The sequence below is a fragment of the Aptenodytes patagonicus genome, chromosome 13 (assembly GCF_965638725.1).
Source record: "Aptenodytes patagonicus chromosome 13, bAptPat1.pri.cur, whole genome shotgun sequence".
NCBI lineage: Eukaryota > Metazoa > Chordata > Aves > Sphenisciformes > Spheniscidae > Aptenodytes > Aptenodytes patagonicus.
Window position 1 is genome coordinate 5,751,607 of NC_134961.1, and position 12,800 is coordinate 5,764,406.

Here is a 12,800-nt window from a genome sequence, read left to right on the forward strand (position 1 = left end):
CGCAGCGCCGCCCCCGCCGCACGCCGGGCCGGGGCCGGGCCGGGCCGGCCGCCGCTGCCCGCCTCCCCGGGGCTGGCCGCAGGGCGGGGAGCAAAGGTAACCGGGCCGGGCCTGGGCACCGGGCGGGGCGCGCCGCGCCGCACCATGCTCGGCGGGGGCTGGCGGGGCCTCGGCACCGCCCTGGCGGCCCTGGGAGCTGGGGCCCTGCTCCGAGCCGGTACGTGGGGCGGGCGGCGCGGCTCCGCTCGCCCGGCGCCGGGGATGCGCCCCGGTAGGACCCGCGGGGCCGGGCAGCGCCTTCTCTGCGGCCGGGCCAGGGCGGGCGGGGGGGGGGCCGGGCCGCGTTCCCGGGCAGCGGGGCCGGGGCGCGGTGGGATGTCCCCTTGCAGCGGGGCTGGGGTCTGTGCAGTGACTTCCTTGCAGCCAGTACCGGGGCGGAGGGGGCGTGCGATGCCCCCCGCCCTTGCAGCTGGGACCGGGGAGGGGGCGTGCTGCGCCCCCGTACAGCCGGGCCCCGCAGGGAGCTGGGCGGCTGCAGGCACCCGGCCCCGGGGCTGGCGGTGGGCTTCAGCCCGGCTGGCAGCGGATCCCCTGGCAAGCTTGGAAGTTTGACGGTGGTTTTTCTCTTCTCGTTTCCCGGCTCAGGGGTGCGCCGAGGTTTTTAAGCTGACTCACAGCCCCAAGTAGGTCAGTATCTGCTCAGCTGGAGCCTGTCTCTGTCGGTGGCTGTTCTTATCGATAACCCATCTGGGAGGTTCCAGCGGAGTTTTTGGGCTGCCAAAGCGCTGGTTATTGCTCTGGGAGGAGGGCGTGGGGGACGGGGGCTTCTATTTAAACCGGACTTGATAGATGGCAGACTGTATTTGCAACGTAAACAAAGAAGAAAACCCAAACTGTCTAAGCTCTGCATTTAAATTTAGGGCCTAAATTCTGAAAGCATCTCCTTGAACTAGAGCTTGGGCTTTTAGCTTCACAGCGTCTCTGGGAAGACTTGCCAGAGGCCTTTTGCATTACTCCCACTTTTAGACCTGGCCTTAATGAGCGAGAATTCATCAGAGTTAACTGCCGGGCTTGGAAGCCCTGACGCTCTCTTGGGAACAAGTATGTCAAACCGAGTAACTAGCAGCTCCTGAGCTCCCCAGGTTGCAGGGTGGGTGCTGCGCCTTCAACGTGGGCTTTGCTCCACCAGTGGATGGATGCGTGCCCTGCCCACGCTGGCTGGACCCGGCTGTGCCGCCGGCAGCGTGTGCCAGGTGGGCAAGTCAAGCGGGAGTGGGTGTTACCTGGGGTTTGTGGAGCCAACTCGCTTGGTATCGTGTGGAGCCACAAATTTGCTGGGAATCCAAAAATTATCTGTGTGTGGGGTATGTAAAAAGTGAATGTAGTGTTTCTTCTTAGGAGGCAAGGCAGGGACGTTCATCTGAGTGTTTATGTGCAGTTGTTTTTGAGTGACAGCCATGTTTGAAATAAGAATTTTCCACTCTTCTCTGTAATAAAAAGAGTAAAACAAAACGCTATGGAGAAAACATATGAAGCACCCCTTTTCTGAGGGAACCTACTGTTAAAACTGTGCTGCTGCCTGCTTGCCTTCAGTCTCCAGAACGTATGCATTTATGTGATGACATTAACACTTCTCATCTGCAAACCCTTTTCTCTTGGCGACTCAAGCTGCACTAACGAACCGCTCCAGAAAGCCGAAGCGTGTGATTCAAAGGCTGCTGGTGTTCTGCTCTCCCCAGCCCTCTCTGCTTTAGGCATGAAGTCAGGAGGGACGTGTTACAAAACGGAGTGAAAATGAAGTTGTCGGGCATTAATTTTGGAGCAGACCTGCGTGTGTTACAGCGGTCCTGAAAGGATCTGTTAGTGCTAGGGGAGGGCAGGGATTACGCATTGCTTGGGGAGCTTCCTTGAGCGGAACAGGGTCTGAGAACGCACCCTTGTAAGAGCAGCGCTGGGCGTGCGTGAGAGCGCTTCTGGCCTGCTCGCTGACTGGGAGGCTGGAAAGGTGCAGCTTAGCTGCAGATGGGAATTCAGAACGAGTTTTATACTTTGTGGATGTTTTCTCATTCCTTTGTTTAAATTACATTTTGGAAAACATTTCCTTATGCGGTATAGCATGTTTGTTTTGCGAGAATTGTGAATTAAACACGCAAAGAGGCTTTGGGATCATGGCCAAGGTTAGAAATGGTTCATAGGAAGAAAGCATTTTAAGTATGTGAATAATTCCTTTGACTTGAAGTTGAGGTTGTGTGTTTTCTTTTGTTTTTTGTTTTTTCCAGTTAGTGTCTAGCATGCAAACAAACATGCAGTATATATATCTCTTGTGACTGATAGCATCCGAAAGAAAAGTGCTTCATGTTAGGGAGCAGTTAAAGAGCAATTGATTTTTTTTTTTTTTTTCCTATCAAGGAATAGTAAGGGGGTTTTTTGTTTGTTTTGTTCTTTTTTTGAAAGGACTCTTCTGCTCCAGAGGAACGCTCGGCAGGTATGGATGCTTTTCTCAATACTACGTGCCTTCACCGTCAAATACCTAGTGCATGCCTACACTGTTGTGCCTTGGGGTTTTCTTTGCAGCACTGTGTTTAATTTTACTACCATCTCCCCTCCTTACCTCCCTTCCCTCATGAGCAAGTGAGACGGTGGAGGTAGAAAAAGTTCTGGGCAGGACAGTTGTACCAGAGGGACCTTACAGCTCCTGCTGCCGTGGGCCTGGGCTTGCAGCAGCAGCAACAGCAGCATGCCCCAGTCAGAACCTGGATCTCGGTTTTGCAGCCTTGTTGGTGCTGTCGGCCTGTGGAGCTGCAGGGGGGCTGCCCGTGTTGGCTGCCGCCAGCCTGTGGGGCCTCTTCAGTCTAAAGCAGGCTCTTATCAGGGGTGGGCAGGACTGACCCGTTTTGGGAGAGTGGGGCAGGCTGATTACGAGCGTGGTGACCCCTCCCTTTGGCACTGATGGAGGTGGCCAAGCACCTTAGGGCTAGAGTCAGTGGTGCAAAATGAAACAGCAGCTGAGCCAGCACAGTTCAGACCAAGAGTCACCTTCGGTGGTGTGCGAGGGCCTTGGGCGTTAAGACAACTGATTTCTGACTTGCAGAGACTGACGCCTCCTTCCCTGCATGTGTATGGACCCATGCCTGAGTTGCAGGGCCCCAGCAATGGAAGACCTTGTCCTCTTTGTTTCCCTTCCTTTTTTTTTTTTGTGGCAGAGCCTCTTAGGGCTTGGTTGTTTCTTTAAGAACTGAGTATCTGAGAGTTGAACAGTGGAGCCCAGGTTATTTGCATCTGGAATTAGATTTGCTTCTTGGATCTGATTAAACATTTAACCAAAAGCAAATAGGGAAGCACTGCTGTTGCATCAAGGCAGCCTGTGAGCAAGAAACCTGCCTGCAGTGCGTGCCTGGTACCTGGCCAGGCAGGGAGCCTTGCCTTCCATGCAGAGAGCCTGTCTTCTCTCCATGCACTGTGCAGGATGTGATTTTCCCCAAGTAATGAACCAGATACGTCTGTTGTAGCGGAGTGTGTATTTCTGTATTTCTCTTCCCCCCCCCCCTTCTTTTTTGTCTTTTGGCTGTAACATGGCCTTTTGTGCTTTTTTTGCAAAGTCACTGTCCCAGGCTGACCTTTGTCCAGCTGTTGCCTCTCCATTCTGCTTTCCTGCCCCTTGAAATCTTCGCTCCAATCGAGGTACAGCGCTTTGCCCGCAGGAGCACATCTCTGGGAGCAAAGTGTCCCATCCTTCTTTGGTGCAGCTGTAAGGCACCAAGAGCCTTCTGTGCTGTGGGGCACAAGGTGACACAGCCAGGCACTAACGCTCTGTCCTGTGGTGGCTTCTCTCCTCTTCCTCTGAAGGAGGCAGGCTGGGCTGTCCATACCCTTCCTTCTTGGGGGCTGTGGGCTGGGGGACCTGCTGTGCTCTGGTCCGGTTGTTCCCCTCTCTGGGCTAACCTGAGGTTTTGGGGTCCCCAGGTCCAGCACAGCTGCGAGCTGTCTTCCTGCACACGGAGCACGAGCGGAGGAAGTCGAAGACGGTCACACAAGCCGACATGAAGGTGGAATTACTCCCAGCCCTCACAGACAACTACATGTACCTCCTCATCGATGAGGAAACGAAGGAGGCTGCAATAGTTGATCCTGTGCAGCCCCAGAAGGTAATGCTGTCTGCTGCCCTTGTGAAGCGGGGTGCTCGCTGCTCTGCGGCCCTGGGAGATCCTTCCAGGCTGGCACATCCATGAGAGAATTAGTCACATGCTGACTGAGCATGGGTGAAAGGCAGGAAATACTGGCCATGCATAGGTACGGACAAAGCTTCAAAGGGACTCTGCTTCTGGGCTCAGGCAGCTTGTCCCTGACTTCAAGGGTTATTGACCTGATTTTGGGTTTTTGCCCTTAGTTTGATGTAGTGCAGAAAAGAGGAAATGGGACTGAGGGCTTAGTCATGGCTAGCTGGATCAGAGACCTCGTGTCCTGACCTGTAACTACAACTTGGAGAGGGATGAGCTCTCTGCAGAGTTGCTGGTGTGGCTCTCGAACCTTGGAGCAGTTGTGTCCAGGTTACGCCAGGCACCAGGTGTGCTGTTAAGTCATTTCATGCGAGTTGTAATGCTCTTGCTGTGCCCTGTGCCTGCAGGTTTTGGATGCAGTCAAAAAGCACGGCGTGAAGCTGACCACCGTCCTGACCACACATCATCACTGGTAACTATCTGCTCTAGTGAGATCCCTCTTTCCTCTGCATAAACAGAAGCAGTCGAGAATTGTTGCTTTTCTGGATCAAGTTGGTCTTCTCTAAGCAGGAGCTTAGGTGTGAGGAGAAGGATCAGAGCTCAGGAAGTGTTCCCTTCGGCTTGCTATGACCAGAAGCATTGTCTAGACTGCTCTGCGTGTCAGTGCCTTTAACCTTTAAAATGCTGACTTCTTTCAGGTGGCCAGTGAAATAAATGTGTGTGAAGGCAGCTGTGGAGTGCAGGAGGGAGCACGCTCACACTGAGGTGCTAAGACATGCCTGTAAGGCATGCTACTCACAGTCAGCAGTTGTGGGAGGATTACCTGGGTTGCAGATTAACTCTGCCAGGGACGTAATGATGAATGTTTTGCTGTAGGAGTTCTGCAGTGCTGAACCTGAGTAACCTCTCCCGTGGGTCATAGTGGAGCCACCTCTGTGGCTGGAGAGCCAGCCCTGATCTGGCAGGACCAGCACCGCGAGCGAATGCTGAGCTGTTTGGACATCTGTGTGCCTGCGCCATGGTGTCTTGTGGGACACTGAATTACATACCTCCCAGTTATCCCAATCTCTCCCTGTGTCCTAGTTTGACTGTGAGCCCCTAAGGCTGATGTTTCCCAACTAGGTATGAACCAGGGGGGGGTTGTTCCCCCCTCTCCCTGCCCTAGTTACTGGAGAAATTATCTCCATTGGTGTTGATGTGGCATGTCCTTTGATATGAGGACAGTGTTACGTACTGGGAGAATAGCTGATCAGAAGTGATTCCTGGAGGTTACCATTGCAATGTGAGTTACAATAAATTTGTCTTTATCCCTGCCCAAATCCCTTTTTCTGACCTTCCAGGGACCACGCTGGAGGAAATGAGAAGCTCGTAAAGATGGAGACAGGGTTGCGTGTGTATGGGGGAGACAGCAGAGTTGGAGCACTGACACAGAAAGTGTCTCACCTTACATCACTCAAGGTAAAGGGAGTGAGCTGCAGGACTCGGTTGGGGCATCTCCCGTTTGTGTCACAGCTTTAGAGCCGGACCGGTGTGGTCCAACTTGAGTTAACATTGTGGTCACGGCTCTTTTACCTCTTAACATCTCTCAGATGTAGTTGATAGTTTAACTACAGCTTTCGCCCTTTTCCAGCCCTGTGAACCATAACCCCTCTGTCTCGTTTTGGCCGGTGAGACTTTGTTGATGAGAACATTGGCATGGCTCAGACACCTGCATTGCCTGGGGCGTGCTGGGTGTCCGCGTGCTCCCTGAGAGCTGCCTTAACTGGGGTTGTCGACGTGTGAAAGGACAGGGCTTATGCTCTGCCTAGTTAGCACTGAACAAATGCAAGTGGTCCTTTCTGAGCGATGGCTGAAATACAGGGTGAAGAGAAAGTGGGCCAGCAGTGCTAGCTGCCTGCATTGCTTTTCCAGAGCTACAGCAGCAAACCTCGTTGGAACCTAGCTGTTTGTTTACGTACGAGCTGGCAGATGACATAAACTGCTGTGAAATGTGCAGGCTGGCATGAATGTCGCCGCTAGTCTTGCGGTGCACCTTTGGGAGGGGCAGCAGCAAAGAAGGGAGCACAGAAATACATGGGAAGGTGTGCAAATTAGGGCTGTGGGGGAAACGTCCCCTTGGCCTCATGAATGTGTTTAATCCTTCCCTTTTCGTGAGCGTCATCCACTTCTTCCCTTCAGCTTCATTTTTGTTTGGAGCTTTTTACACTTGATTAACTTTGTTTAGGATTTTGTGTTGCTCTGGATCTGTTTGCTCTTGCTGCCAACCAGACGCTGAGTCACTCTGCATGTAAATGAAAGAATCTGGCAGTTCTCTTTGTCGCAACACCTGCTAGGAGGAAACAGCTCCCTTCCAAGCCCCTGCCGTAAAACTCTCTTGCTGGACTCTCCCAGGAGCGGAGCTGATGTTTACTGGCCAGCTATGTGAGAATTTGCCTGTAGGACCATTGTAATAGTTGCGATTCTTTTCTAACCGTACAAATGCTAGCAAACAGTAGCTAAAGCTCTAGTCTTCTGCCTTCTTCTCAGGTGGGATCTCTTAATGTGAAATGCCTCTGTACGCCGTGTCACACTTCTGGACACATCTGTTATTATGTGACTAAGCCAAATAGCTCCGAGCCACCTGCTGTTTTTACAGGTGAGGAGTTGGGAGGTTACATTGCCGGCAGTCTGTGTTGCAAAGAAATAAGCTACCCCTCTGCCTGTGTGCTCCTGACTCTGGATGTGCATTCGTCCCTTACTGCCAGCGCAGCTGATTAACTTCCACATCTTGCCCCCTTACCGAGTGCTACCAAGTAGTAATTGTAGATGAAACTGGTGAAACCCCTCTGGGTTTGTAAACCAGTGCTGGACACCCTGCAAGCAACGTCAAGAGTGAGCCCTGGATGAGTCCTACATCTAGCATTTTCTTTCTTGAAACAAGAGCTGTTGGTTTACTGTCTCAGGCCAAACTGTGGCTTGATTCCAAAACCTGTTGCTTTTCCATATATCTGTACCCAGATCTGTAAAAAAAAAAAAAAAAAAAAAACAAAAAAAAAAAAAAAAAAAAAAACACCCCAACAAAAAACCAAAACCAAAAAAAACCCAAACAAAAAAAACGGAGAGAAAAGAAAGGGGGGGAGTAAGAGAGGACTGGTGCTCCATCTCTGACAGCCAGGTTCTGGATCCTCTTTTGGAGAGTAGGGTTCCCCCTTCCCTGAGACTGCGCCCAGTCTCCCCAGACTGCCATGTCATCCCTCTCCTGACGGGCGTTCTCCAGAGCTTGCACCAGCTGCTGCATGGAAGAAGTCACGGCTTAGGCAAGATTTTAGGGAGCTCTGGGGAGAAAATGCAGAGGCGACTCATCTTTGTTCAACTTCATACCAAAGAGGACAAGTGTTCCTTGTCCACTCTAGAAAGGACAAGAGGGGACAGCAGACTGCCCACAGGTAGGGAAGCGCTGGCATGGTTTGCCTGGCGAGGCTGTGGGGTCTCCTGCATTAGAAGTTGCGTTCGCCGCGTGGGTTTATGTAGCACTGAGCCCGTGTGGGGCAGCAGTGTAGCCTGGCTCTCCCCGTGCCTTCTGCTGAGCTGCAGCGAGGACAGTGATGGCAGGACTGGGCCCGCGGGGACCGTGGGCTCACGCTTTGGTGTGAGGAGCCTTGTCCTGATGCCGTGTCACGCCTCCCTTGCAGGTGACACGCTGTTTGTGGCCGGTTGTGGGAAATTCTTCGAGGGAACCCCGGAGGAAATGTACAGAGCGCTGATTGAGGTTTTGGGCAGCTTGGACCCCAAAACGGTATGAACCTCTCCTTTTGTGCTAGTACGTTAACCGGCCAGAAACTACCACAGACATCAAAGAAACTGTTGTCCTAATAATGCTGTTGTTCAAAGAGAGAATTTCTCATGTGTTGAAGGAATGAGTGCTTACATCAGGAATTGTCTTTGATGCTGAATAGCTGGAGTCCTCTGGGAAGGAAACACCTACCCCAAATACGTTTGTGCTTTGTGGGGAAAGAGTAGGGGCTGCTTATTAAAACAAAGGCTGGAGGGCTGGGACGCCTGGGCTCTTTCATCAGGCTTGCTGTTAAACCGGCAGGTAGTACTGGCCAATAACTCCTGGCACTTCTCCTGTGTGCGTCTCCAGTGGAGAGTGTCGTGTGTCCTGGAGGGTTGACTCTCTTGTTCCTGCTGTGCCATAACATTGGTGATGGTACCTGGCACTCCACCTTTGTACCTTCGGAGTTACCCAGTGTCACTTTTCCTTTCTCTTCCTAGAGAGTTTACTGCGGTCACGAATACACGATCAACAATCTCAAGTTTGCTCGACACGTTGAACCCAATAATGTCACTGTCCAGGAAAAGCTTGCTTGGGCCAAGGTAAGCCGGACTGTCCTGTCCCTAGACTTGCTGGATGCTGTCATGGAGGCAGAGCCTCTCCGAGGAGGTAGAGGAGAGAGGACAGTGGTGGGGGGAAAGAGAGGCTGCGGGAAGGGAGTTCAGAGCCAGGACCTGCAGTCCTAGGGAGCAGTGCGTTGGGGAACAGGGTTTGTGTGTGGCCCAGAGAAGACGGTTTGCTGTCTGGTGGAGATGTGACCCTCCCTGGAAACTTCTTGGTGTAATTACAGGCTGATGTGTATGTCTGTCTGGGAGGGTCAGCCCTGTCCCGAGTCTCTCCCTGTGCACGTCAGTGCTTGTCTGTCTGGGTGTGTGCGTGGCCCTGGGAAGGGCCTGGCCTGAGGAGCAGCTCAGGCCGTTAGGTGCAGCACTAACCCTGTGTTGTTAATATACAGGACGTTTCTTGTTCACCAAAACTTTCTTCGTCAAGCAGAAATCTCTCCCTTGTAACAGGCAAAGTATGACAGTGGTGAGCCGACCATACCCTCCACCATCGCAGAAGAGTTTACGTACAACCCCTTCATGCGAGTGAGGTATGGAGGAGATGCGGGTGTGGGAACGGTCCTGGTGTTTGGAGGGGGGATGTAGGAAGGAGGAGGTCTCCAAAAAAAGAGCCGTAAGCTCAGAATTACTCTCCTGCCTTGCACATTCCTGTTGTGATGCTTTCAAGACCCTCCTTAAAACACCTGCCTTCCAAGAACAAGTACAATAAAATGTACTTGCTGTCCTGGCAGAAGCTTGCTGCAGTGAAATTTGAAGGGTTGTGGTGAGCATCTCTGCCAGCGCTGAAGTCCCTGACTCAGGAGACAGAACAAGCTTTCTTGTGTAATTATGTTCCTTCATCAAGCAGAATTTGGCAGACGGGCGCGGCCAAAGATGCTGTTCAAGGCACAGGAGTATTTGTGATTTCCTCTTGCCAATGAGCATTTAAACCAAGGGAGCTGATAAGCCTGCGCCAAAGCCCCGAGTCTTTGATCTTTAAGTGCAACATTTCCCCTTGATGCAGGCGAAACGTGATAGTAGCGACTTCATATATGAGATTTTATCTTGCAGTCTTTGCATCTGCTGTCCCCGGTGTTCCCTCCTGGCAGGGAGAAGACAGTTCAGCAGCACGCTGGAGAGACCGACCCCATCCGAACAATGGGGGCCATCAGGAAAGAGAAGGATAACTTCCGAGTCCCGAAGGACTGAGCACTCTGCCTGGATCACTTTAATGTCAGTTTAAGTGTAATTTAGACCATCCAGATGTTTTAGGAGTTGAACCTTCTGTTGTGGTTGAGACAGTCATATTTAGGTTTTTGTTTTGTTTTAATTAAGGAAAAAAAAGCACTTTGCCCTTGTTTAGATGTTCTACAGCATATTTATATTATGATGAAGAATATTTATCCTTCTATTGCTGGCTCTCAAACTGTCACGTGTGTCACATGCAGGTCATTTTACAACTGTTGGGTCATGGCTCAGAGTCTGGGGTGGGGAAGGGTCAAACCTTGAGGTCTATGAAAAAGCTCTTGTTATTTTTGTAGGAGCCTGGTGTGAATGCAGACAGTGGGACTGGGGCCCGAGATGTCTTCATTTAAAACAGAGACAAAATGCAGTAACTACATTGCCAGCTGAAGATTGGAACTTTTCTTCCATGCTGCTACTTAAACAAACACTTCTGAGTCTGTCGCTTCGGGCTCCACTAAAACCAGTTCTCGGTGACAGACCTGCTCTGCCACCGCCCCTTCAGGGCTTAGTTTGGCTCTGGGCCTGGCTCTGGGAGTGGCACACGGGGACTGTCCAGCTTTTCTCTTCTCTTCTCCTCTCTGACGTTCCCTGTCGTGGGCTGCAGTAACTTTTCCAGGCAGCATGCTGGCTTAGAGATTGCACTGTTGCTTATACCCTTTCACTCTTAACTTAAGCCTGTTCGCATGTACCTGCTTACTGCTCTTACGTGTGATCTGTATGTGACTTGTATTAGTACCACTCAAACGAAGAAGGGATTTGTCTGCTGGTTCAAAATCCTGAGAAGAAACTTACCTAGTGACTAACTGCGTGTCTAACAGCTGAGCAGCGATGAGGCTCCTCCAACAGATGCCTTGGTGCCCATAGCCAGAACAGCTGCTTTGTACCTTGCTGTGAGTAACGTGGCAAACGAGCATTTATTAGCTGGCTGCTGTTCCCCAGCGAGAGAGCAGCCGTGCTGGTGAGCGCTGGCAGTAGCCGTGCTGGGCCTGGGGGGCTCCAGCTTACGGGCCTGAGGTACAGCAGATGCTGTGCGCTGGATGGGGTCGATCACCCAGCCTGCAGCCTCTGCCTGGTCCCCCCTCTCTGCTAGAAAGGCCACCGAGGTGATGTTATAAATGAGGTGAGGGTGTCCACGTACCGCCAGATTAAACAGGGCTCAGATCTCCGACCCCCTGAGAAACCACATTAGCGTGGCACGTTTCTTTTCCTTGGTTGGTCCATGGGGCTTAAAAGCCGCCTCTGTTCCCGGGCTAGTGTTGTATGACCCCAGCCTGCAGCCAGCTTGAAAACTGCGGAGAGGGAACTTCCCCTCACGCTGTTTTTCTGACAGGGAATAGCGTGTCGAACTTTGGGGGAAAATGAACCTAGATTTTCAGTGAGCGGGTCACCCCCTCCTGCGCTTTCCATCCTCCAGCTCGGTGTCTTTAAACAAGAGATGCGAGTGAAGGGTGGCAGGACCCAGCCTTGTGGGCTTGGCATCTGCGTCTTTAATGCATTTTCCTCCTAATTGTGTTTTCTTCCTTGTTTCTTGGTCTCGGCTGCATACTGCAGATCTGCTCAAGTACAAGAGATTTTCAAACAAATGTTTTGCAGCTGAAACTAACAAAAGATTCAAACGATTTTGGTTCCAGTTTCTCCCCCTCTCCCCAGTTCATGTTGGTAAGTAATGCCACGATGGAGTCTGTAACCGCCTGAGCGTCACTGGTGTAACTTTGGTCTGCTGTTCCAACCAACGCGCTGAATGGCAGCGTGTGAGCGGGATTCGGGGTAGCACCATTTCTTTATTTGCTTTCAAAAGGTAAATTTTACATAGTTCGGAAAGAAAAGTGGTACCTAAAACTTCACCACCTCCTTAACTTGAATGCTGTGCTGCTACAACGGAGCATGACTGTACTGGTGGCTGTTTGACAAATGAGCAAATAAAGAGCAGCTGTAAACCGAGCATCGGTGGGGCGGTCTGGAAGGAGGGGGTTCTTTAACTCATGATTTTATTTATTTTTTTTGTGCTAGCAGTTGAAGTCAACCAACTGGAAGCATCTTTCTACCCAGTCCTGGGGTGGGGGGGAGCGGGCGGCGTTTTGGGAACCTCTGAGGCTTTATTCAAGGTCTTGGAGTTGCAACTCTGTTTTCCTTTTTAAAGAATGGAGCACGTTCAGCGCTTGTCTCCTCTTTGCTCAGGCAAGCGCTGTTCCCTCCTTCACGAGTGGCGTTTGGGGGACCACGGTCAGCCCTGAACCGGGGCTTGTGCCCAGCTGGGGAAGGAGCCGGGGCAGGGCTCTGCTCCTGCCTGCCCGGCACCTTTGGTGCTTTTTGGGCCGGAGCGGTTGGGAGGCTGTCCCTGGAGCTCTGGCTCGGTCGTGCACGAGACCCTCCCAGGACCTCCCTGCTGCTAAACAGCAGCGCCAGTGTCTGGGACTCGTCCGTACCATCCTGCGTCGCCGATGTTCCCAGCGCCTGGTGGGAGCCGGCACCCCCCAACCCTCCCAGGGACGGGAGGGCCTCGGCCCTCTCGTTTTAGCACGTTGGCGGTGGGAGAGGCGGCTATTTTTGCACGCCGGCCCTTGACTTGCTGCTTTGGCGGGCAGCGCCTGGCTGGGCTGCGGCGAGGGCGAGGGGCCAGGCTGCGGTTTTGGGGCCTGAGGGGGGGACACTGTCTGCCCCAGCCTTCCTCCTTGCCGGGCTTCCCCTCCCCCCCCCCCCCCCCCCCCCCCCGCACCTTCAGCCTCGCAGGCCTGGGTGCTGGTGGGGCCCGGCGGGTGGCAGGATGAGCCGTGGGGCCCCGCAAGCGGGCACGTGGGTGTGGGGGGCCACGGTGAGATCCGGAGGGGGTGTTTCGTCCCTCTGCCTCCCACCGCGGGGGGGGCGGGGGGGGGTTTCACCCCTCCTGCCTTGCACCGGGAGCCGCATTGCACCGGGGGCCGGGGCGGGGGAGGAAGGAGGGCAGCCCCCACGCACCGCACCAGCGGCCGTGCGGGATCTCAC

At 53.0% G+C, this 12,800-nt stretch overlaps 1 protein-coding gene across 9 annotated transcripts; it reads left to right on the forward strand.

Moving 5' to 3' along the window:
• Positions 1-35: 35 nt before the first annotated feature.
• Positions 36-11,759, forward strand: HAGH (hydroxyacylglutathione hydrolase). Of its 9 annotated transcripts, none has more exons than XM_076351355.1 (11): positions 38-96; positions 646-687; positions 2,455-2,485; positions 3,964-4,145; positions 4,625-4,689; positions 5,558-5,675; positions 6,744-6,852; positions 7,889-7,992; positions 8,472-8,573; positions 9,045-9,124; positions 9,683-11,759. In XM_076351355.1, exons 4-11 carry the CDS (start codon positions 4,041-4,043, stop codon positions 9,780-9,782), a joined length of 783 nt encoding a protein of 260 aa, XP_076207470.1. In that variant the 5' UTR covers positions 38-96; positions 646-687; positions 2,455-2,485; positions 3,964-4,040; the 3' UTR covers positions 9,783-11,759. The 9 variants fall into 9 exon arrangements, with proteins under 9 accessions (XP_076207476.1, XP_076207470.1, XP_076207472.1 ...); XM_076351354.1 differs by lacking the exon at positions 38-96 and adding an exon at positions 147-217; XM_076351357.1 differs by lacking the exon at positions 2,455-2,485.
• The last annotated feature ends 1,041 nt before the right edge of the window (positions 11,760-12,800 follow it).